At 38.6% G+C, this 25,607-nt stretch overlaps 1 protein-coding gene across 2 annotated transcripts in view; it reads left to right on the top strand.

Moving 5' to 3' along the window:
* ARMC9 (armadillo repeat containing 9) overlaps positions 1 to 25,607 on the top strand; it is a 50,170-nt gene that overhangs the window by 8,349 nt on the left and 16,214 nt on the right. Inside the window, exons 7-19 of one of the 2 annotated variants that reach the window (XM_026045271.1) lie at positions 525 to 682; positions 2,560 to 2,658; positions 9,183 to 9,218; positions 15,043 to 15,077; positions 15,729 to 15,840; positions 17,277 to 17,369; positions 17,807 to 17,897; positions 18,633 to 18,756; positions 19,844 to 19,983; positions 20,872 to 20,948; positions 21,843 to 21,917; positions 22,975 to 23,065; positions 24,488 to 24,546. In XM_026045271.1, the coding sequence (XP_025901056.1) occupies positions 525 to 682; positions 2,560 to 2,658; positions 9,183 to 9,218; positions 15,043 to 15,077; positions 15,729 to 15,840; positions 17,277 to 17,369; positions 17,807 to 17,897; positions 18,633 to 18,756; positions 19,844 to 19,983; positions 20,872 to 20,948; positions 21,843 to 21,917; positions 22,975 to 23,065; positions 24,488 to 24,546 (1,190 nt within the window). The remainder of the gene's footprint in view (positions 1 to 524; positions 683 to 2,559; positions 2,659 to 9,182; positions 9,219 to 15,042; positions 15,078 to 15,728; positions 15,841 to 17,276; positions 17,370 to 17,806; positions 17,898 to 18,632; positions 18,757 to 19,843; positions 19,984 to 20,871; positions 20,949 to 21,842; positions 21,918 to 22,974; positions 23,066 to 24,487; positions 24,547 to 25,607) is intronic. The other variant, XM_026045272.1, reaches the window with a different exon arrangement.

The following is a 25,607-nucleotide window of genomic DNA, read 5'->3' as shown; positions in this document are numbered from 1 at the left end:
AAGATTGCATTTCTGTGTTGGCCGTTGGGGAACAGGGCAGGGTTTGTGCCTTGGTTCAGAGAGCAGGGAAGCAGGTGGTTGGCTAAGCACAGTTCTGTTTTAAATAACTCTGCCTGAATTCTCCAGAGCTTTTCTGTTGTAGCTGCATGACGTGCATGATGGCATGGGCCTGCTTATGTTAGCAGACCCACTGTCTGCTCTTTTAAACTGTGTCCTTTACATGTGTGTGTTCCGTGATGTTAAATCTGGCAATTGTATGGCTGAAATTTGTGACTGAAGGAGTTGTGATGGCAATTTCTGTGGGTGATTAAGGCAAGAAAAATAATTGTTCCTGCCATGATAAAATGGAAGTCGTACGGATAGTCTCGAGTTTTCCTTGTAGTAGAGCCAACCCTTTGAATAAAAATCATTCCATAGCAGCATATGAAGTTGTTGTTCCCATCAGAGCAATAAAACTCTGTATTGTTTTTTTTTTCCTTTTCAGTTGAGATGAAGTTATTTCCTTTTTATTCATCTCTTTACAGAAATCTTACAGCAGCTTCATCAACAGTTAGTAGAGTCTGAGCGCAGGACCATGACCTACCTGAAACGATTCAAYAAAATGCAGGCAGACTACCATAATCTCATTGGGGTCACTGCAGAGCTCGTGGATTCCTTGGAGGCCACAGTCAATGGCAAGATGGTAAGAGGCAACTCAGATGTGTACTTGCATTTTTAGGGGAATGACACTAAAACATGAATTAATTTTTATAGTTATGAGCATTTTTGTAACTACTGTATCTCTTTACTGATGAAACACAGTGCTTGGCTGAGAGTGTCTTCCCTTGCTTCTGTGAGCTAAGATAAAGATGTTATAGAACATGGGTTTGATTTTGCTGGCTCAGGTACCTTGTAGAAGCCAGCATGGCTTGTGATATTCCTCTTCCGAGCTTTGTTCTTTGGTCTGCTAAGCTGAATTTATTGCCCTTTATTTATTGGTAAAAGGAGGAACTAGGGTGGGAGAACTAGGGTTGTTCTCTGTGTGAAAAGGGCCATAAATAGTTGTGATTGGAGGARGCATGGCTTTTATGGGTAATTTTCATACAAAGATTATTTTTCCCTTCCTCTTCTGGGTGCTCTGCTAGCCTACCTCTCTCCTGTAACTTCACCGTGACCATTTTTATGGCAGACATTAGTGGCCTCTAGATGCTGTAAAGGGAGCTGTGAATTGCTGGCAGAGAGGATGGCCTTGGGGAGTGAGGCTGTGCTGCCTGCTGACMGTGCACACCACCTGCTGTCACCAACGTGCTGATCTTGGGCTGTGCTACCAGGGGGGCAGGATCACTGGCTGTGCCCTAGGGTTTGACTGTAGGTTTGGATGCTGCTCTACAGCAGGTGAGGAGAGGTGTCTGCTCAGATGAGCCTTGAAACAATAAGAAACAGCCAGTCATTCATTTGCTGCCTCCCATTCCATGCTTCAGTGTGCTTCAGAGCAATATCTTGTGTTCTGTAGTGGACGAATTAGGTTCTGTTTATCTTTTTTTTTGCAGGTGATTGATTGATTTCCTCTCAAAGCCTTATACTGGACAGTCATTCGATGCTTCCCGAATGTGTCCAGCTGATGGTGCTCTTTCTTTATGAACTTCTGTCTTCTGTCACTTTTCTGAATAAAAAAGTGGAATTTGGAACTGAATAAAATCATGTCGAAATTAGAACTTTCTGAATTTGAAGGTTTTGTTATCCCCCTGTAGGATAGGGAATATCAGATGTGTCCCCATTTCTCTTTCCCCTCTCCCCTACATACTTATTCTACACTATGTGGATGCTGATGGAGATCCCAAAAGCTCTTCTGCTGCTGCTAGAGTTTGACACCATGGTACATGTTCCTTGGAAGGACAAGTAAGCTTCATGGCTTCTGAAAACACATTTAGTTTCTAGGAATGGGGTGTCTAGATCCGAGAATCTGTAAATTCATCAAGAGATGCTGAGATTCGAGTGTTTCAATAATCTTGGTCTTCTGACCTCTGTTTTGAAGTCATTGACTAGCCTGGAATTAGACAACTCTACAGTGATAAAGATTTCCAGAACAAGAACAAAGAAACCCTTAAAAACTCTGAGACGTTTTGCACTAAAACAGAGTCCTGTACTGTCTTACGTCTGTTCTCTTTTCTGCCTAATTGAGGGATCTAAGCTCTTCTCTTTATATAGACAACACTTCAGCAGACCCTTGCCTAAGTCTAAAGGGTGGAACTGCTTCATCCTTACTGTAGAACTTATCTTTTTGAATGAAGAAACTGTGTATACAAATGTGACAGTCTTTCTTCTCTGAGAGGAGGTGTTTAGAGTAAGCTGAATAGCTAAATTATTCACAAATGAAAAATACTAATAGTTAACTCCTGAACAAAACTGTAGTTTTGTTGTATAAACCTTGTACTCCAGTCAGTAAATCTGAAATCTGTGGTTTCTAGCCCTTAAAAAGAGAGAAAAAAAAGAAAAAAAACCTATTATGTGAACATTTGACTGATATAAAGTGCAAGTCTTATATAATCCTGTTCTCTTGGTATGTTTCTTAATTTTTAGATCACCCCAGAGTATCTTCAGAGTGTTTGTGTTCGCTTGTTCAGCAATCAGATGAGACAGAGTGTAGCCCACAGTATTGACTTCACGAGACCTGGAACTGTAAGTACCAATATTTGCTCTTTTTGTAGTAGCTATCTGAAAAGACAGTAACAGTTAAGCTATGTGCTGAATATGGGATGTGAGACTTCATGAAAAAGGATTTGAAGTTTAAGACCCATAAGTGATCACTGAAGATTTCTGTAGGCACCACTGTATAAACACAGTACTTGAGCAAGAACCTCAGTCATTGGAAGCTTTTAAAGACCAGGGGAGATGCCTGTACCCTCTATCAGATGCTTGGCTGGACCTCCAAAACGATAGCACAAACTCCCAGGAGCTTTCTCGGCCTTACTGCCTCTGTTGTCTTCTAATAAAAGATGCTTTCTTGGGAAATGGCAGTCAATCCTGTGCCTCATGCCTGTTTACTYCTTCTCCGAAACTGTGTGAAGGTGTGAGTTCTCCGAAAGGGCCTTTGCCACACTAGTTTGRAAACGTGGCCACTTCAGCAAAGTCCTGCACTATGTGGATCAGTCAGAGAAAGAGCATTTGTTGGTAGTGGTTTCCTTGCCTTCCTGGAGGTCAGTTTGTGTCTCTGTTCTGGCTCAAATTAGAGAGGTTAAACTCAGTAGAGCTGTGTTATTCTGACACAGCCATGTATTTTTATGCTAGACTGTGCTAACATAATTGTGTCTGTGTGAGTTTATGGCTCTCCCATGTTCTTTGATGCAGCAACTCCATCAACAGGGCTCTCCTAGAGAGAGATCAGGACAACCAGAGCAGTCAGTTTTTTCAAGGATTCCTTGACTACGTTAAGTCACTTACCACTTGACATTGAGGTTATAGCAGTTACTGGTTGCAATCTAGTGTTGTTTGTATAAGCAAACCCATGTACTTAGGCTGTCTGAGACCTTAGCCAAGTTTGGGAAACAGGGTCAATCAGTCTTCACTGTYTTCACCTTAACTGCATCATGGAAAGATTTCCTGGTCTGATCCTTTTGCTCTGCTGGTTAATAATATTTTCTTTTTTTCTTCTTCCATGTAAAGAACTGTGCTTCTCATGATTATTTTGGATTCTTGAACAGGAAACATAGAGAAGCATAAATATATATACAAGAAAAAATATATAGTTGATCTTCTAAGAAGAAAAATAGAAACATAAATATATATATATTCAAGAAAAAAAAWATATATCTTCTAAGAAGAAAAGTGAGATTCCATTATTATCATCCTCATCCCCAGGTAGTTCTCACAGCTTCCTGGCTTTGATTCAGGAAGCCAGAAGAGACTGACTGAAAACCAGATTCACACAGGCTGCCAGGCTGCTGAACGATCCTTTTGCTGTGGAATAAGGCTGGAGGTGTCGTGGCCCAGGCTGAGCTGTGGCATGAGTTTGCAGTGTCCATGCTGAGCTTGTTCTGCAAGATCCCTTTGCTCTTTAAACTGGTCAGGGATTCGGGCAAGTGGACATTTGAGCTACTCCATTTGACCAGACTCCTGCTGCTGCAAGGATGTCTGTAACAGCAAGGGGAGGGACCAGCAGCTGGGCAGCTCTCTTTGCTCTTCCTTCCCACCAGGTCACAGTGCAGGTCACATAAGGACAAGTTTGGAAAAGAAATTCTGTAGACTCTTTGTAAAGACTTTTTGCAAGCATTAAATATGACTTGACTTTACTTTCACTTTGCCAACAAAATTGATTAAACCTTTGTAGTTTTCCTGTGCTTCGAGTATTCAGGAGTTGATCTTGTCTTATCAAGTTCCTTTCTTCATTATCTTGTATGCAGCTATAAATGTCACTTTTACCTCATGGATGACTATACATACATTTCCTTAAGTCTGCAGTCTGCTGCACGGGTGCGTAACTTGGGGAAGGATCCAAGTTTGGTAGCAGGTTGTGAGGGCAGAAGTTGCTAAAGCTGCCAGTAAGTAACTTCTGCTGTTGGAAGTAATGAGGATGTGCTCGTGCTCCTCACTGGGAGATGAAGATCCCAAGGGCCGGTAGGAGAGGCTGCCTTTTTAAAATTTTTGTCCTTGAGGTATCAAGTGTAGGTATAAGTGTCTACCTAGGAACTGGGTTTAGAAGGAAAAGAAACTGTCATGCCTTTCTACTGCAAAGAGACAATCCTGAGTTATCACAAAGTTACAGGTGTGTAGCTTGGTGCGTAGCTAACGTTGCTTTGCCAGCAAATTGCAGCATCGTGGTCAGAGATGGAGACCAGGGCCCTACTGCACCTCTTGTCAGATCAGTTACGCTGCATTAGTAACTCAAGGATATACTGGGGTGGAGGACCAGTGCTATAGCCAAAATGAAGCATTGCCAAACACAATTAAAGATTATATCTTGGATTATGTCCCTGGTAGCATTTATCTGCAAACTTGATTTTGTTCCCAGTGCATTGTACTTTGTACTTTTTTTTATGTCAGGAAAGTAGTATTGTGTAATATAAAGCCTCGAGGTCTCAGGTTTTAGAATCAGAATAAAAGCAGCAYATATCACTTATTAAGGGGTGCTGTTATTATACAGTCACCTACTTCCTGGTTTGCACTCTGTGGCCGAAGATCTGTCCTGCTGAAAGAGATTCCTTTCAGGAAGAGAAACTCCAGAATTCAGCTTTAAGTCTGCAGCAGTGATGTCCCTTAACCAGRAGACTTTGCCAGCATAATCATACCTGCAAAATCTTGCTTACCAAGCACAGGGCTTCTGTGCCTCGTGCTCTCCTGCAAGCTGGCTTGGATCTCATTCTTTTGTAGAACAACTTTATGCCTCTCAYTTGCCCTGTGACCTCTTGGGTTGGCTTGTGAACTCCCTCCATAAGCCATGAACAGAACGCATCTGGTGTATGGATTGGGGAAGAGGCCACAGCACTGTGGTACAACTGGAAGATATTCTGTGRGCTTCTCTAGGGCCACACCTTACCAGAAACATTGTTCCTGGTTGCARTTCAATGTTATCCCTGTCTTCAATCATGTCGTTTGACATGTGTGGTCTGAATTGGGAGATAAGAGACCTTGGAGGATGGTCAGAGCGAAAGGTCCGAATGTTAGACTAGAAGGTCAAAGCACCAGGTCTTACAAGTTGAAGGAAGCGTCAATGTGAAAGTTGAATGTGATTCTTGGCTTCCTAGTATTCATCTGGACAGGCAACTGATATGGATAATATGGGGTCACTTTAAAAAGAACATGTTTATCCTCTAGCATGGTCTGTTATATCTGTAATACTCTTGAGATGAYTTATGTGAGGTCTTTTTTGTTGCTGTTGTTTTTGTAATAATCATCTGTTTAGTGGCTAGGAAGCAKGGGTTGTAGTCTTTTGATGCCTGCAGCTGTGTAACATGTATCATGAAGTCAAGAGGATTCTGCCTCTTTATCGGTTGGAATTTGATCCTCCGGAGTGTCTTGCATTTGCTCCATATCCATTAGCTCTTACATTTAGTCTTACACCCGTGAATAGTTTTTTGTGATTCAAGTTGGACTGCACACCTTCCTGGAATTTCTTGGATTAGTACTCAAAACATCACAAGACTGAGTTTATGGCTTTTAGCTGAGCAAAACTGGCTGTGCTGCTCCAGCTCTATGTCTTGCAAAAGATGCATCTCCTGTCCTTGAGACTGCTGGTCTTTAATGGTAAACACTTGCACTAATGTGCCATAATTCAGATGTAAAAAATTGTTCTTATATTGATACTAGGCAGGCAAGGCATCAGAGACAGGGCAGGTAAGAGAGCAGGGCTTTCTAAATCACATGAGCCATGGCTTTTTCTAGTTGAGTCTTGAAAACCTCTAGGAATGGGAAAGTCTTTCAATAGGAGGATTTTTCAAAGAGTACAGAGTCCCTTGTGATGAAGTCTTTTCATGAACAGCTCTTGTTAGAATTTGGTCTGCTGACAGTGATTCTAGGCCAMAGATTATTTTCTGTCTGGTTCAAGTACTGTTTGGGAATACAAATATTCTCCTTCCTTTTAACATAAAATGAGAAAAATTCACTCAGAAGAGACTCAGACGAACTGGGGGAGAAATATAGGYTGAAGCTGTAACTGTTGTCCTCATTAGGATTTTTGCCACATGCTAAACAAGGTGAAATGAAAGTCTTCGTTCTTTGTCAGAGTAAGACCCAAGAAGGAAATTCAACTTCTATGTTATTTAAATTACCTGACAAAGCACCCTTTTATAGGCRTTCTAAATGAAAGAAAATCAGCTTAACCTACTATTTTGTGCCCTACTGTATGCAGATTTTATGACAGCTATTCGTCAGTTATTGTAATTTTTCTGAAATGCCCATTTTAAAATACATTCATCTTGAATGCATGATCACAGAAATCTATGCATCACCTAGTGAAAGGACTGTTTAAAACTCAAGATTTCTTGAGTTTCAATAACTTTCTGATTAAGGTAGAAGTTGCAGAAAGTACTTCTTCAGGATGTGCTGGTTCCCTCGGTAGATAAGTTGTGTCTTAAGCACCTAGGAATCCTTCTGTGASTAGAAAGCTATGTAGTTGATCACATATTTTTCCTGTGTTGTGGAACAGAATGMGCTGCTGTCATGTTTTCACTGCTATTTGTGTTTTCTTGCAGTGTGTTTACCTGTAATCCCACTTAATTGTATTTATCTTCCTAGCAAGTTTTAGGTCTCTTTTGGCATAGCTCTTAGAAAGCTTTATATTCTTTCATTGGTCACCAGCCTTTCTATAAAGTTAGATTGCCACTTACAAACTATTTGTAAATAAGATTTTTAAATGCTATTTTTTGAATTTGCTGGGATCTCTTTCTTTTTTTGTGGACTTCAGTTGCATTTTTTTTCCTCAAACGTGCTTTTTATTTCAAATATGACCATGCCATCAAGCTGTAATAGTTGGTGGAAAACATTCTGTTTCTTATTTGTAAAAATATTTTTTGCACCAGGTGTCCACATGAAACCTAGGAGACGTGGTAACAGAAGGCTTTTTATTATTATTGGCCTTTCGGAGAGGATTCACCAAGCATTASGTGGAAGAGCACTGCCCTCTTTCATTTCAAAACAAAATACATGTTGCAGCAAACAGCATCTCTCCTAATTAAACCTTTCTTGGGATGAAATATGTGTCTTCTCCCTGTCTATGGGATGATTCTTGTATGTGACCTCTCATATATGATACTAAAGAAACCAACCTGCCTTTTCATGTAAATAAAAGAAAATTATTCTTTTTTTTTTTTCTGTTGGCACAATATGTGATACCTTTTCTGCACATAACTACTACTTGCAGTGAACTGGCCACCTTCTGTGTTTATATAAAGTCCTGGTCTGTAAAGGTAGGAAGTTGTCATCTGTAGTGGTTTCCGCAAAGTTRCCCTTTTCTGTTCTCAAATTCTTCGTTTAGCATCATCCTTTTCTTGATGCTTAGAGACATTTTCACTGGTTCACATCATGAGTGTGCTTAAACTTCAGTCATGCTCCTGCTTTCTTTTGCTCACTTACTGCTCTCTATCCATGTCTTAAATTTGAACAGTCTTGATCGGGAACTTTGCAAAGCACTGGGAGAGCTTGAATACTCATCCCCAACAGGGATCTTGGGTGACAAGAATAAAAAGAATCATGTCAGGATTAAAAGTTTTGCTAAAGAACACAGGGAATATTATTTCTGACAATGATGGGTAGTGAGGCTCTCGTACCTTCTTTGGGAAGAACAGCATAAAGCTGTATAAAGTTCTTAGGATCCTGTTAAATATCCTGTTTGTTCAGTGATTACTCATATGCAGAAGTGTGTCCTCTAAAGTAAGTATTGGTAGCTTTGTCACACACACAAAAAAAGAAGCAGAATAATGTTGGTTATCTTTCATTGTATTGTACTGTTGTACTGTATACTTATATTTTGAATTAAGATTGATATCAACCTGTTGTAAGTTATATCAGYTAAATATTTAAGTAAAGAGTGACAGCGTATTTGTACTAGACTACGCAAAGCAGGGATTATGCTCAGATTTTATCTTAGGGCCATTTTATAGGTATCTAAATCTTAGGCTTCCTTCCAGAGACCTTGTTTCAGTTTAGCCTTAAAGCATTCTGGAACGAGGAATTGATAACATTGCTGAAACACCTCAGATTGTTGTTCTCAGCTTTCATTGTGTGCTGGTGAGRAACTCCAACCAAAGCAAGGATGGAGAATACTTAGAACTAGTTTCCCAGAAACTGAGGTCTTCTGATCAGTATCGTGTTCGTTAGTATCTCTCCTTCTAACTGCTTTAGTGCAGTYAGCAGCACAATTCATCCGTCTCCATAAATGGGTCAGTGCTTGGTATGCAGCTATTCCAGCTGACAGTTATACTGCGGAACATGCAGACTAGGTATGTTTGCCAAGTATTGGAAGGAGAGCTTGTAATGTAAATGTCCCTAGAGAGTCCCTGATACCAGTCCTAAAGTACATAAGCACATGGAATAGGAGAAGGGGCTTAATACTGTTTTTTTTATTCAAAGCTAGTAGTTTCTTAATCTTTAGCTAATTTTACTTTGCTGTTTTTTTAGAACTGTGCATTTCTCTGTGATTTACTTCCGTTAACTTGTTTTCTTTTTTTTTAATCTTCTTTATTTTAATGTATGCCTGTTTGCCCGTAAAGGGATATTACTCTATGAGCCCTTGTGATGACGAATATGTAAGTGTCTATATCTTTATATCCTTTCACATTGCCTGCTGTATCCTGTCACACTCCATACTCCTCTTCCTTTCACAATGTCTAACAATCTTCCTTGTATTTTAACTTCTCATGACATGAATTATATGATTTATAAAGAGCCAAAAATGTATATGTTTTGGGATTTCTGCATGGGGAGCATAAAAACTGTTGAGTAAACTTAGACCTTCATAATACATGTAACAAAGCATGTCAGCAAAAAAGCAGCTTTGCCACAACTCTTATTTGAAACACAGCTTCTTTATAATATGCAGAATGCAATTGTTTTCTCTCTTCGATTGTCAATGTGGATAGTATATGATATCTTTAAAATGTGCTGTCACTTAACTGATCCTACAACATCTTTGAGTAAGCAGTTAAATAATATTACCAATAAAAACAGAGTTGTACTCTTCTCAGTGGTATATCTTACAATTTTAATTTTTTGATTTTAACTTGTAAAGTGAAACTTTCTCTCCATAGTTCAGGTTATCACACAGTTTTATGTTCTTTCACTGAAGACTGAAGGTCAGTATTTTTCGTGCTGCCTGTGCCTTCTGCAGTCCAGATGGAACTTCGTATTCTGGCAGTATTACAAGTACACCATAAGTATCTGATTTTGCCCATAGTCAGTGCATTCTTTGTAAAGAAAGGAAATTAATCTACTTTTGAGTAACCCAGGATGTAATCAAATCATAAAAGTGATTGACACCTCTTCTAAAAAAAAATCAGTAAATATTCTCCAAAATCATCCGTGTTTTCCCCTTTTTTTCAGGTAAAACAAGATTTCACACTTAAAGAGAAATGATACTTTTTTTTTCAAATTTATTCCTCACCTCAAACTATAGTGATCCCTCTATGCACTCAGCTTCCCATTTAAAACTTTTCTTTGGAGAAATAAAATTGCGGAATTGCTGAATGCAATGGGCTAATTCTTAGTGCTTCTGTAATCTTGACCCAGTGAATACTAGGCACGTTCACCYGTGCTAAGAGATTAAGAGGTCATCTGCATCACGCAGCTTTTTCCCCATTGATGATCATTTTTTATATGCCAGGTAGGAAGCTTTAATTACAGTAGATCTCTAGTATAGCTAAAAATAAATATACAAAACTCCAGCAAATTAATTTGAAACATTCGTAGGTCTTCTTGTAAAATAACTTTGCATAGCTCCAGTGTGCCCCAATGTGCAGATTATGTGAGCTTGGAATTGAACTCATCATAGGCTGCATGTAGCAATTTAGTTGTCATTAGTGTAGWGTAAATGACCTTGATATAATCTTGTGAGGTCCAGTGATTTGTAAAAGCTTCGGCTTTRTGCTTCATATATTCATTGGATACTTTTGATTTTTAGCGATAAATCTGTATTGAATTTAAATTGAATTACTATAGCACCTTTCCAGAGTGGTAACTGAGGTCAGCMTCTGGCTATTGTTTAAAGGCTTCAGCATATTATGAATATATACATCTAATAACATAGAAGAACTGGTCTGAATACAGGGCTGTGATATTTGATAAGATCAGTTGTGATTTTGGCTTGCACAGAAAATGCATTTGTTTTCTTTTACAAAAATTGATCCCTCCCACCCCTGAACTTTTTTGTTTCACTCCATGCTGTTCRTATTCATGCATCACTTCTTTTAAAAATGAAGGGCTGCCATGTGTAGCTAATCTGTGTTGTGACAGAATTACTTTACTTAATATGGCACCTGGTTTGGCTTTGGCAAGAACTAACGCAAACATAAGTCATACCCTGCAATTCTGCCAGAATGAGCTATGCTTGGGCTGTGGTTTTATTTCCTTACTTTAAGACACTTCGTTTCTGCTCGTATTTTAATTGCAGATAGTTGTTTTGTCCCATGATAGGCTTTGCATGAAAATTATTTTAAAATAAAGCATGGATGTAGAGTGTCATGTTTAGCAGGTAAGTTGCATATACAGTATGTTTTTTATGGTCATTCACTGGGAGTTTAAAAAATGCCCATTTTCAAATTGGTTGAATTAGTCTCTAACCTGTTCCAGGAAAGGTAAGATTGGGAAAAGGCCATGGGAGAAAATGCCTTGTTTAACTATCTCCCGAAATCCTTAGAATCCGAGAAAACTGTCACTGAAGAGAAGCATTGTATATTTGGTAAAACTGACTGATTGAGGCATTCTCCAGAGATTATCATGGAAGTTATGGAAGGAAAAAATGCCGCTGATTCTGCTTGATTTTCTCTCTATGGCCTTGCTTTCTTCACCTCAATGAGAAAATTGTAATGTTTCTTTTTACCTCACAAGGACGTTAGGAGTTTATTTGATATAGAGTGTTTTGAGATCTTTGAATGCAAAGTGCTATATATAAAGTATTTAGCTTGGTTGGTTTTTGTCTCCTGAATCCAAATACTGTTTCAAATAACGCAAAAATAGAATTCACAGAATGATTGGGTATCCAAGCTCAGCATTTAGACTTTAGAGTGAACACCAGGAAAGAGAATAAAGGAACAGTGAGGATCAAAACTCAAAAGGCTGAAGTAGGATCTTTTCTGCCTGTCTCGTCTATAGACTTTGTAGACTGTTATAGAAAGCAGCACAAATTGTCATCAGTTGAGACTTGGTTATTCATCTTTCCCTCAAATGTATCCTTATGTGTCTAAAAGTCATTTTAAGACTTCATATTTTGAAGTATATTTGCAACATGTAAATCCATTTTTAAAGTCACAGCTAAAGCTTGAAAAGGACTTGGAGAAGAGGAGAGTTTTGTTATGAATTTTCCATGGAGTGGCTTTATGCTGCTGTTTTTGTTTTCCATGGGAGCAACACGTTGCGAGGGATAAAGGCTGGTTAAGCTGGCACTGCTGCCAGAAGCAATGCAGGTGAAACCTTGGCCTTGGGGCTACCATGCACAGAGATAATGGTGAAGAAAATTACTTTTTTCCTCCGATGGGATTATATGGCTCAACTTGGGAGCACATTTACTTCAGTGAAACAAACCCAACCGCTACCTTACAGGACCCCGATGTATTTGCTGCCTTGTTCTCTTTTTATCCCAAGTAATACACRGGTCCAGAGCTAGAGTTCAACGTAGCTTTTTCTGGTTAAATTTACGTAAAGATATTTAATTAAGCAAATATCCTGTTACTAGGACATCTCAGATGAGTACCAGCGAGGAGAAACAGAAACAAGCAAGCAAACAAAAACCGCACAGTGAAATGTGAAAGGCGGCTCTGAGGCAGCAGGGCCCGGGGCTGTTTGCTTTGGCAGGCCCAACCAGAGGCAATTCGTGACGCGCCTTTGCCCGTCCCAGGTTCACGCGGGGCAAGGGGCCTCGTGAGGAGGGCACAAACGCTGCTGAAGGAATAGGAGCAGCACGTYGGAATTGTAGGCGCTCTGTTTCTTCTAATTCAGAAGGTTTATCGGAAGGAAGCTGTGAGGTTCTCCGTAGGTCGTTCTCCCACAGCTTCATTTCCACCAAAGTCCGTAAACCAACGTTTTCTATTGCCTGGAGCCCTGTTGCCCAACTGGGGAAGTCTGCCAGCCTTAAAAATGAGGCAGGGAGCTTGGTGCAAACCATTATGGTCTGTTGGGCAGGAACCTGGGAGCAGGAGCTGGAGAGACCATGGTGTGAGGAGGGAATTTGAAAGAGCAGCACCTGGTGATGCTGTATTTGGGTCGCTTTTCCCAAAAAGAAAATAACTGAAAATCTCTTTGGACTAGGTTAGCRATAAGGGGACAGTACTTGATGCTGTCCTCTCAGCAGGCTCTGTGACTCTGTTTTAGAGGACATCTCAATTGCCTGTCCAGAAGTAGCACGGCCTCTGAAATCATACTCCTGTAAATCACAGGAGAGAGAAAGGATTGCATATTAATAATAGTAAAAAATATAGAAAAGTAGCAGTGTTTTACTACAGTTCTTCTCTTAAAATTATTTAAAATATGAGCCTAAACGAATTCCAAAACACTTGTAGAAAAGCTGTTACAGTTTTGTGTCAACTGCTATTAACTTATTTTACAGAAATAATTGTTTTCCAGTAACACCAGGAGCCTAAGGAAACGTCTTCACCTTGTCCGGGTCCTAGAGGCCGCTCAACTTGAGCCGAATTAGAACTGGTTGCTGGACAAGGAGTCTCCTCCATCTAAGCGGTCCTGTTCTCAGAGCTCAAATACAGTCTGCCTTGTTTTGTGGTGCCTTTTGTAGGTAGATTATAGAGTGAAAGGTTACTATATATTTTACTAGACTTCATCTGCCTGCTTAAAAATAAATCTGGGAATGAATAGGTCTTTCAGAGTCCTGCCTTGATCTGACTGATTTTGAAAATCTTAATGTTTTCCCAGTTAAAGTTTCTTCAGTTTGAAATTTTAAAAAGCTTGCAAAATCCTACACTTAACCTGAAAGAGTTTTATTTGTGTGGAAGGATGATACATGCATGCATCTTCACCAGTTCTGTGTCCTTTAGTTGAATTTTGGTTGGAACATATGCTTTTCTTTTTAAGGCAGCATGAAAGTCTCAGTTTTCATTATTGTCTTTTCATCTTCAAGGGCCCTGTCATTTCTTTGCTTTAACATATTAGAAAGTCACTTTTCTCCCTGTGTCCTSTAAGGGAGAAAGATGCTGAAGAAGGCAGTAAAAATCATTTGTGATTTCATTGTGTGCTCAGGTACAAGGTGAAAATTTTTGAACAAGGCAAGGACTTTGCTTAAAAAAAAGCTAACCTTGATACTTATCAAAAGTGCTTTAGAGAATGAATATAAATAAGTGAGGGGGGAAATGTTGTAGCTATGTATGCTATTCTGCAAGATTTCTACTGTGTAAAATAAACTGTAACAAGACAGAACTGCTGTCAAGAAAGGTTAATTTTGAAGTGCCTGTTAACTGTCTGTTTTGTACAGGTTCATTCATTCATTGAGTTAAAAATAACATTTTATCCAGCTCACTCACTGAGTTAAACGTAATATTTAATGCCTTTCAGTATGCGTATAAGCTTATTTCACCTTTAAGAGCAGTTCCTTGTGTTACGAAGGATTCCCGTGAGCCTTGTGAAATATGATATGTTCAAGAATGTCAGCCAGCGTAAATCAATATTCTCTGTGGTATTTCATGCCTTTTGTCTTCTGAATCCCTCAGTTTTAAATCTGACAATAGACATTGATTACATAGTTTCCCATGAAAGAGGCTAGGTGAGAGAAGACCAGTTTTAAAGAAGTAAGTGGTAATAATACATTTTTTTTTTTTGAGAAAGTGACATCAACACAAAAAGAGGACACAGAGCGTTCTGCAAATATGACTTGTAGTTGTAATCAGATTGTGTGACGTGAAAGACATTTATGGCAGAATTGCTTCCTCCTGGCTCACTGACAATTACCTATAGACAATATATTTATTAAAGTGAATAACTTACATGGTTTGATATTTGTAAGATCTGGTTTGTGCAAACATGGTGCCTGTCTACTTGTCACAGCACTGCAGACAGGAAGTATTTGGATTTAAATTGAACTAAACCTAGGCAGAATGAGAAATGGTAGGCTATTCCTTGTCCCTTTTGTCTGTACTGGAGTAGATAGCCTTATAATGATGTATTTATAATTTCATATTATATATATTAAAAATATATAAATATTATCTATAAGTATATATATGTAAATAATATGCACATATATAGGGAAAAGAAAGAGAGTGGAAGTTTCCATTTCTCAATGCAGTTTTTCTAGCAAAACAACTGCAGAATCTCAGCGAGAGAATTGACTCTGAACCTCATTAATAATGTTGTTAGTATGAAAATTTGGACTAATCTACTGTGATTTCTCTTTTCTTTCTTTTTGTGATCCAGGCTTCTACCATGTTAAGAGCATCTTTAGCCCCAGAGTAAGTGTTTCTTGTTGAGCTGCATTTTTTATCTGTAGCGTGTGGAAGGAGAGGCAGTAAATCCAAGTGCACTGCTGGTTGTCTGGAAATGGGAATTACTCATTCGCTGTGCMTTGTGGTCTTCCTCTGCTCTCAGGGAATGTCCTATGCAAATGCTGTGTGGTCTGTATTCTTCTGGGCAGGTTTGGTAACATCCTAGTTTTGGTAGGAKGTTGCTAAGGTGGTAAATCTGCCGTTCACACCTGTGACTTGGCTGCTGTATTTGCTTTACCATTTCCGCACAGTGCAGTCCTATTGTTGTAATGTGTTTGCTTCTCACAAATTCAGGAAAAGGAGGAATTGGTAAACTGAACTTTCGTGTGCCCCAAAGTCCATCTTTCACTGATTTAGTAGTTTTTTTGGTCTGTAAGACAGAACAGAGTTTGTATATCTGAGGCAAGGTTGTTGACTTTTTTTTTTTACAAGTTATTTCAAGTCTTGTTACTCTAACTTGGTAAAAGTAATAGTAATTGCAAAGATGTAAAAAAAATGTGGGGAAGCTCTTTTCCTGAAGAAAGAGCCGTTTTGACTCTTTCTTCTTCAGTAATATCAGCAACCTTTGATTAAGGAGAGAGTGAGTTTTGACATGTCTCTTTGCTATTTGCCTTGCAGGAAGATGCAGGACGTGCCATTGTTGCCCTCTCTGGATTATGAGAAGCTGAAGAAAGATTTGATTATGGGGAATGATCGTCTCAAGGCCTTCTTACTACAGGCCCTGCGCTGGGTAAGTGAGGTGGCCTCCACAGAAGCAAAGAATTGAGTCCCTTCTGGAGCAGTCCTGAACTAGAATCCATCTTTTTGACAAGGTGGTTTTTCTGGTGAGCAGGTCAGTAGTATTATAGACAGCTTCTGTCTGACAGTGAAGTTTGCTGGGCTCTTGAGGTTAAGAAAGTTCAGGCAGTAGCTCTGTGTTGTCTTCTCTGTCTGATGAAAGCCAGAGGGAAGCACTGAGATCTTCAGTGGAAATGTCTGAAGAAATGCATACAAACTATCCATATAAGAAATGCCTATCAAAGAGGTGCCTAACTAATCACCATTTTCCTTTATAATCAAGATAGTCTACAAGAGCCTACATTTTGGTTGACTCAAATAACATAATATTGTTTTGGAAAAATAGAAAGTGACTRCAGGAACTTAACGTTTTCCTGTTGATAAAGGAAGTTGATGGGATCTAAGTAATGGACATAGAAGATGATAATAGTGAAATTCTGATCAAGCTTCATTGTCCATTTTTTTACAYACAAAATGTCTGCTGGATCTGATCAGCAGTCGCTTTAGCCCRATACTCTGTCTCTGATGTAGATCTCCGATCTTTCAAAAAGAATATGAGTTCCATATCACTTTCTCTGGTCCATTTCCTTTGTTCTCTCCCATCATCTAGAACCAATAGATTAGAGCTGTTGGGGATATATCCTTCTGTAGTCCTTCTAGTACCTTTTTATGTGCCTGTTGTCCATGAGTTTGTTTGTTTGTTTGTTTGTTCATTTTTGAACCTACTAGTGCTCTCTGCCTCTACAACTTCCTGTGACATCAAATTTCAGAAAGTTGCTGCATGTTGCATATTAAAAAAAATCCCTTTTAAACAGTTTTCATACTGATTTAATTGAGTGCTAGTTTAATTGAGTGTTTCGATGTTGTGGTCAGCACTTCCTCATTTTTGTACATTTTTAGTTGTGTCTCCTTAAACCTTCTTTTTCCAAAACACAGTTGTATTTTTGAGGCTCTGCCTTTATGGCAGCTGCTCCATCTTCTTGATAATTCAGTTACTTTTCTATTCACTTTCTCCAAATCCACTACACCATGTTTTAAAGCTATGCTAACCCATACTCTGCATAGTTTTGCAGCAAGGTTTTATATAAATGTAAAACATGGCATCCTACCTTGTTCTATTTCTGTAACTGTTGAATTTTATGGGAAGTTATGTTGGATCTATCTTCTATGGACACTGACAGCTCCCGATTAACAGTTTTGTAATGGATCACTGAGCTGGGTTCTAGTCGATTCACTTCATCTCATTCTCTTGAACTGATGAGGTTGAATGTTTTCTCCCCATGAGAAAACACTGTGATATCTCAGCTTTTAAAATCTTTCAGTGGTTGTCAGTGTACAATACTGCTCATTTATGAGTGACTGGTTTATTTATGTTTTTATTTATTTCAGCGCTTGACAACGTCATATCCTGGAGAACAGAGAGACACTGTCCTGCAAGCGTACATCAGTAATGACCTCCTGGATTGCCACAGCAATTGTCAGGTCAGCAGAAAGAAGTTTTCCTGCAGGTTGTATTTGATACTGTTCATTTGCTTCTGTGGAGTGCTGATCAGAAACTTGTATTGCTCTGCGGAGAGGAAAGAAAAAAGTAGTAGTGCCAAAATTGTGCAATGTGTTGAATTACTGCATCCCAGTCTTGTAACATGATGAGCAAGGCTTTGCATTATGAGAATTCTCAGTTTAATTTCTATTGGCAGGTGTGTGCAGGTCTTGTAGACATRAAGAAGTCAGTACCAGGCACCTTTCCTGGTTTTTAAATGATTTTAAATGTTACTGACAATTTTTAAGATATCAGTATGCAGTATAATTCTAGTATTTGCTGTGGAAATTTGCTGAAGCTTTTAAAATGGTATAGAAAAAACTTTGAATTTTCCAGCTTAGTGAAGATTTTCTTTTTAAATATTTGCTTTCTTTTTCAGAGAAATGTCTTCAAATTATTACATTCGAAGAGTGAGGTAGTCAGACAGTATATGGCAAGGCTCATTAATGCTTTTGCTTCACTGGCAGAAGGTAACTGCATAAAACATGAGGTCGACTGCATAAGGGGTGATGCTTTCATATAGTGCTTACTCATATGCACTTTACATGTGGAAATTTAGAGACCTTTTTTGGACTATCTTTGTTGCATGCATTCAAAACCATTTTTCAGTAGCTGGAAATATTTCATTTTGACCCTTTGACCCATTTCTCTCTTGGCGTAGGAACTTACACAGGTGGTGCCGTTAATATAGTTTTCAGTCTTTTCATGAGGGTAGTGAGTGAAGTGATGCTTAAAAGAAAAAAAGGAGGAGGCGGGGGTTAGGGAAGGGCAGCCTGTCTCAAATGTTAGCCTCAGGTTGGTGCTTCTGAAGGAACTCGCTTTTGTTAGGACCCTGAATCTCATTGACATTCAGTGGCAGTGGGACACCTACCTTTCCTGAGCTCTTTGGACATCTCTGTGCCTCTGCTAGATACACAAAGCTCTGCAGGAGATTAGAAAGCATGCACTGAAAGTGAACTAGTAGATCCTCTCTGCTATGAGCCGGGGTACTAACTTGATAAGTGGGGACGTCATGCTCCAAGTGACTGGGCTGAATGCAGCTGGCCTTTTAGACCACTCATTTGGGCAGATTTGGGTTTTGGCACAAGACTGTGGCTTGTGAGGAAGAAACTGAGGCCAATCCAGCTTGCTTTTCCAAGGTGAGGAAGCTTTTCTGTCATGGGCTGATATCTCAGCATCTGTTCTTTCATCACTTTTTGCACCAGGTCGTCTCTACCTTTCTCAGAATCCAAAGTTGTTGCGAATACTGGAGGAGAGACTGAAAGCTGAAGACAAGGATTCCCTTACACGGGAGAATGTTCTGGGGGCTCTGCAGAAATTCAGCCTCAGGTGATGAAAGCCCAGCAGGCAGTGGTGACAGCGGGAGAGGAAATGCAGGCTACTTAGGCTCTGTTCAGGGAGGAAAGAAGAGCACTCAATTTTCCTACAATAATCAGCAGAACCTCCAATGACTGATGAAAGCCATGTCATTTATTATGGAGAACTCAGTTTTGCTGATTGAATTAATCTAACTTCCTCACAGCTGTCAATACTCAAGTAAATGTGCATCTCCTGACGTAGCTGTGTGTGCTTTATACATATTCCTTAACGGAGCAAACAAAGTGAAAATAGTACATAGAAAGTTCTTTTTAAAAAAAAAGAAAAAAGAGCTGACTTAAGTTCCCATATGTAAAGCTTTCATTATCTTTTCTGTATGTATTTTTCATGGATTTCATCCTCATCCTGTTGATTTTCTTTTCTGGAGATGTCTGTGTATGGACTGTCTTCTTTCTTATGTTTGCATTGGCAGTCTGACTCAGATGCTGAAACATCACAGGAAAGCAGTAACGRGCATCATGTTTCCCTCATTTGTCAGATAAATATGATCTAGGACTTCTGTTTTCACAGTACACAGAAGGAACCTTCAGTCCTAAATAGTTAACTTAGTGTCAGAAGGTGGATATATGTGTTTAGTTGCTGTCATTTTCCATCTTTTGATTCTAAGTTAGGGACCAGAAGGTGTATTTTTGTTGTTGTTGTCGCTGTTGTTGGCTTGTTTTTGTTCACATGAGAGTCCCTAGAGAAAAATGCAAGTAGATTTAAGCAAAGATCTAAATTGCTTCTGTTATAGCACTTTTTGCTGACTCTCTTTTAACAATTTGAAGGCAATCAACAATGCAGTTTTAGGCAAAAAGAAGAAACTTATTCCAGCCTGTGGATCTCAAAAAGAACCACCCTCCGAAAACACAGAATACCCCCCTGTAAAATCTGCATTTTTCATTTCTTCGGGCTTTGTTAGTTCACTAATTTAATTGATTATGCCAAAAGAGGTAGTTTGTTTGCAGGCTTGTGCATAGTAGATGATTACACAGGGATTAAGGTCCTCATAGTAGCTATCTATGTATTCTAAACCTATTTGTCTTTTTTTAAATCCTAGGCGYGCGCTGCAGTCTGCCATGATCAGAGATGGGCTCATTTTCTGGCTGGTTGATGTTCTAACAGATACAGATTGCCTCTCTGATTACACACTGGAGTATTCGGTTGCCTTGCTCATGAATCTTTGTCTGAGGAGTGCAGGTGTCTTGCATTTCCAATTTTAATTTTATTCCAAGAAGTAGATGGGGAGATTTCAAATCCATTTTTTTCTTTTTTTTTTCTTATTTTATTGAATTATTTTAAGTGGCCATATTTAATAGCAGGGATCCACACATCCAGTGATATATGAGTGCCATAACCAGTGCTTTTGTACAGGTTTCTGGCCCAGGAATCCCAAACGATGGAAGTTAGCGTGACCAAATGTTAACGGAGCCCTCCATTAATTTTGGATCCCTCAAGAATTGTGGGTTTCAGTTATTTGTTTGCTTTCTCAGGAGAGAACGGGGTGTTTTTGTTTGATTGGTTTTGTTTTTTCCYGATTCATACATCAAAATAGCCATTCCTATATCCTAGGCCCACTTTCCAAAGGATATAGTATGCATACTGGTATAAGAGACATGTTTTAGAAAATAAATTCAGAGCTCAGTTAAACAGTAATGGCAAGGAGCTTAAGGTTTACCTAGGGGAATTAAATAACTTGCATACAACACTGCTTTTACAGTGCAGAGATTCTCCCCAAGCAAGAATTAGTCTTGCCTATGCTCTAAAGAAGCTTAAAGAAATTTCCTTTTAAAAAGGAAAACGAGTCAAGGATGAAAAAGTAACTGCTTGGCATAATTAAAGTAATGTCTTTGTTTACTTTTGTTAGATTATTTTTGCATCCTGGCCAAGGTTATATCTGTATAAATCCTGAGTAGATCAACTGATTTCAGCAGAGTTACGCTGAACAGCATTTGACAGGGACAAGGAACAGCATTGTTCCTTCTAAATTAATTATATTTAGGACAGATTTTAAGAAATGAAAAAGAAGCTTGTTCTTGTCTCTCATGTTTTTTTTTTTTTTCAAACACACATTTTCTCTCTTTTCAGGAAAGCAAATGTGTGCGAAGATCGCAAACCGTGTGCTCAAAGTTCTCTCTGATCTTCTTGGCCATGAGAATCATGAGGTATGTGTACAGGAAACTTTGGTCAAGGAAGAGGTAGAAAGAAAAATAAAGAATTAAAGAAAAAAAGCAAGCAAGAAAGAAATGAAAGTAAATTGGTGTCTTTTCCCCTATTAGAGCCCCATTTAATCAAGTTATTTGAAAAATTTCTAAACTGCACAGTGTAATCTAGTTGGACACTGACCTTGCTAGGCATAATTATGTCTGTACACGTGTTGGTAATTGGAAGTGAATGACTTGCGCATCGTYATCATGCAATCCATGTGTATTCTTAATTGCAGATTTGAATGCTATTTAAATGTCACCTTATATTAAATCCTCTCAAATTTAAGTTCATGAGATAAATGATGTGTAGTGCATGCCATTACGTAAAACATTAGATACAAAGCAAATCTTCCAGTAGGCTTAAGCATCATAGCAAAGCAATGGACTCGCATCTAGGCTGTTAAATTAAACAATCTTGGAGAGTGCTAAAATTGATAGTTCATTTCTACCTAATACTTTTCCAGTATATCACCTAAGCTTGCAGTGGTTGGAGTCTGTCTTGAGTTCCTGCTGACACAATTCTTTGTCCTTTCCTTTTTCCTGCATCGCCCTGTCAGAATTTTATGCTACGTTTTCACTCCCTGTTATTTGGCAAGGTTGATTTACAAAAATATATTTTCAGAAAGGGGATAAGGGATAATCAGCACATGGGAGTTCCAATTTAGATCAACCTTACTGCAGTGTATGGGCATCCTAAAAGTTCACTGCTTCCCAAGTGGGAATTTTTGCAAGTGCAGTTCTGTGATCAGGATTTAATAGCTTTGCTTCTTCAMTCCTAAGTTTTGGTTATCGTCAATAAATATGTGAGAATTCTTAGTGGTCTGATTATGAGCAAATATTCCTTCCTCTTAGATACAACCATATGTGAATGGAGCACTGTATAGCATCCTTGCTATACCTTCTGTCCGAGAGGAAGCCAGAGCAATGGTAAGAGATATTGCCTTGCCTAATAAAAGGATCAACATGTGCCAGAAATGGCCTGCAGGTGGGTATCAAGTGAGTGGCAGGCAGCAGGCTGGAGAATTAGGAGCCATGGACCTTCAGGAAGGGAATCCACAGGAAGCAGCCCGCTTTGATACACAAGCAGGTGTGAATATACTCAAAGATTTTTGCCATAATTGCCATATATTCTCTCAAAAGTGAAACCCCAGCAGTGTGAGGAGTTTAGTCTAGATTTTAAATTGAAGGTGTTATTTTGGAGAAGAAAAGTCCATCTAGCAGTTCAGGATCAGGATATCCCTTGAAGATGCTTTCATCTTTCTATTACTTCTTTTCTGAGCCTAACTCACTCTGCATCAGTGAATAGCCTTCTAAGGGTAAAAGTTCTTGCCACATTTATTTCTGCTTTTGTAAAAATGATTTGTTTAGGAGGGCAGCAGCAGGAGGGTCATCTCAGAACTAGGAATTGGCCTCTGTGAAATTAGTCTAATAATAACAAATGTATTTTTGACTTGTGGTTTTAAAGAAGTATATCTGTTTATTTAAAGGACTGATCTGTAGACATATGCAGACTCAACTGCTGTCATATTTTACCTCACAGAATTGTATATAGGGAATTGGATGTCTAGATAAATGAGGAAAGGCACAGCAGCAAGCCTGTAAGAAGCCACAAAGGAATGAAGTATGTTTAGGAGAAGATCAAAGCTGAATTTTACCTACATTCTTTGAACCTTACACAGTGTTCACTGAACACAAATTAGACATTGTTAACAATTTTGTATTGAGTTGAGAATAATTCACTGCACATTATGGGTACTTCAGTATTTAAAACTATAAGCAATACAGAAAATGTATTTTGTTTATGGAAAGTGCATGGGCAAAATTGAATTCTTAGAGCTGGGCACAATGATTTGGTTCATGATGTGTATTTTTCTCCCCCTCCCCTACCCCTGTAAACAAAACAATGTTATTTTAGTGAACAAAATGAAACACTGAGGGTAGCCACGTGAAATACTAATCTAGCAATGTTTTCCACTACGTACAGGGAATGGAAGAAATCCTGCGCTGCTTTATCAAGGAAGGAAACGCAGAGATGATTCGACAGATTGAATTTATTATCAAACAGCTCAATTCAGGTCAGAGGAACAGATGCCACTATCTAAGCTGTAAATCTTTCACAAAAGCCATAAGAAGGCTCATGTTTTTATTTGGCATTAAATTCTCAAAGGACAAAGAACGACAATAGTGTGAAGGTCTGAGAGAGGGCAAATAGCAAACGCCAGGATTCGAATGTCAGATATATTTAGATGTATTTTGAAACGTCCTTTTGTGCTACAACTATAAAGAAAAGCTGCATAAGTCTCAATCCTAAGGAAGGCTTTGGGTCTGTGAACAGCATGACTCTGGCTGTGTCTTTTATGCCACTGGCTTCACTGTAGTGAGAGAATGGTTAAAAAAAAAAAAAAAAAAAAAAAAAAAAAAAAAAAATCACTGTAGAAAAAAAATGGTTAATAAAAAAAAAAAAAAAAAAAAAAAAAAGGAGGGACTTTATCCATCTCTTCTCATCTCACTGTGGAGGAGTGCAGCTCCAATATCTGAAATGACTTATCTTAAATAGAAGGCAGAGACCCCCCTTTTTCTAGGATATGTTGATGGGCCCCAAGGCCTTGGTGATAGCTTGGTAATACCAAAAAACTATGAGGAAGTGTTAATAGTTCTTGTATATTCTGTTCTCTGTGGCTGAAAGGAAGGATGAAGAGAGAGAACAAATGTGAGTAACAAAAAAGAAGTGAATTCAGGTTAAATCCTTTTGCACACAAGAATAGAACAAGTTTGCTTTCTTTTACTTTGACTACAGCAGAAGATGGTGCATCTTATAATGCTAGCATGCAAAAGAACAAATAAAATATTACAGCACCACATTATCCCTGTGCAACATGTACATTCTAAGTTTACGAGGATATAAAATCCCTCCTCTTCTGCGTGTGAGAATGGCTTTTTCAAAAGGGTATGTTTGTCTAGTGAGTAATAGTTGAGTTTCTGGTATAGCCTCCGGGGTTTGCTTCTAGGAAAATCAGTTCATCAATGCCGTCATTGCTATCAAAGTTATGATGTTTTTTCTTTAACTGCTTATTGATGTTTCTGCTTTATTACACAAAAATTAGAATAAAGTATTTCATATGAGTACTACCTTTTTACTTGTAGACAGTTTGATAACGAGGTGCTTGTGGGGTGAAGTAATTATCCCTTATTAAAATACAGTTGGAAAAACAGACAAACTTTTGTCAAGTCTTCCTAGTAAATCTACTGTGAATTTATAGTGAGTTTTATGGGAAAAGAGCCATTCCAGAGTGTTTCTGTTTCTGCCTTTTCCTTGAATATGAATTGACTTCAGTGATGTCTAGAATGCTTTGTAAGAGCAAATAATTCCAATATTTATCCTGAAAATAATGGCATGTCTGTGTAATAAGCTAAATCTTAGTATTGCAGGAGGGACAGTAACTGCATGTTAAGACTGGGATGTACTCTTAACATGGTTTTGTTTTGCTTCTTTCTAGAAGAGCCATTAAATGATAGTGTTGTATCCGATGATGATGAGGAGGAAGARGATGAAGAAGTAAGTACAAATGCTTAGTAGCACCTGTTAGCAAATTCTTTAACATTCTAGATTGAAAATAACAATATGCAAAACGATATTATGTTCCAAAAATTCCTGGGATCATGTATGGACTGAAAAGTAAGCTTATACTAAGTGAGCAAGCTCACAGCAAATGGGTTTTTGACCTGAACTTAAAGAAAGAAAGGAGAGAAAGGAAGAAAGAAACTTAAAGCTCGGCAAGTGGGTTGTCTGCTACCTACTGTACCTTATCCTGTAAGCCAGCTAGTGGTTTAACAGTCATCTGTGCTYTACTGGAGTAGTAGCACTTTGCAGTATAGATGAAATAATTCTAATTTTTGTTAATATGTCTCATATCAGTTGTGGTGTGCTCTGGGTTACTATGGAGTTTAATACCTTTCCAGATCCAGGCAGAGGCCTGACCAGTTTTGCACTGTTGAATGAGCCCTTTTCCATGTCACAGTGCAATAACTATCCCACTTAATACTCTTTATTAACTGATGTTCCCTGGCTTAGTATCCAATGTATCGTGACAATGCAAAGTGGTGATATTTTATCTTGATCTCTACATATCTATTTGAAGGATACTTGGAAATTAACTTTGACCTGTTGTGAAGGTCAAAGAGTTAAGGAAATCTTTGAAAAGTGGGCTTGGCATTGCATTGTGTGATAGTGCCGAGCACTCTTATTCATTTTGTTGCTGCTGTAAATAAAAGGGAGGTTGATTCCCTCATTTGGTCATGTCTACTAGACAAGTTGCTGCTGCTCAAAATCCCAGCCAAAGGTCTAGGTCAAGTCAGTTTGAAATACATTTTTACCACAAATCTATTCTGTGATTATAACAGATTTCTTCACTCATTGCTATTTTTGAGTCAAGTAGCAGTATGTATTTGAAGCAGAGAAATGGCTGATTTCAGTTTTACCTTAGCTTTGCCATTATAKTAACAGGAAAAACAACTACTCTCGGGAGGCAGGTTTCAGAATACTTGCTTCTGGTATAACATTAATTGGAGCAAATTCTAAATGCTATAATTGCTGCTGGGAATTATAATCCCATTCTG

Source organism: Nothoprocta perdicaria, unplaced genomic scaffold, assembly GCF_003342845.1.
Source record: "Nothoprocta perdicaria isolate Ctin4 unplaced genomic scaffold, notPer1 scaffold_4, whole genome shotgun sequence".
Lineage (NCBI taxonomy): Eukaryota > Metazoa > Chordata > Aves > Tinamiformes > Tinamidae > Nothoprocta > Nothoprocta perdicaria.
This window is presented reverse-complemented; position numbering and strand designations above follow the sequence as displayed.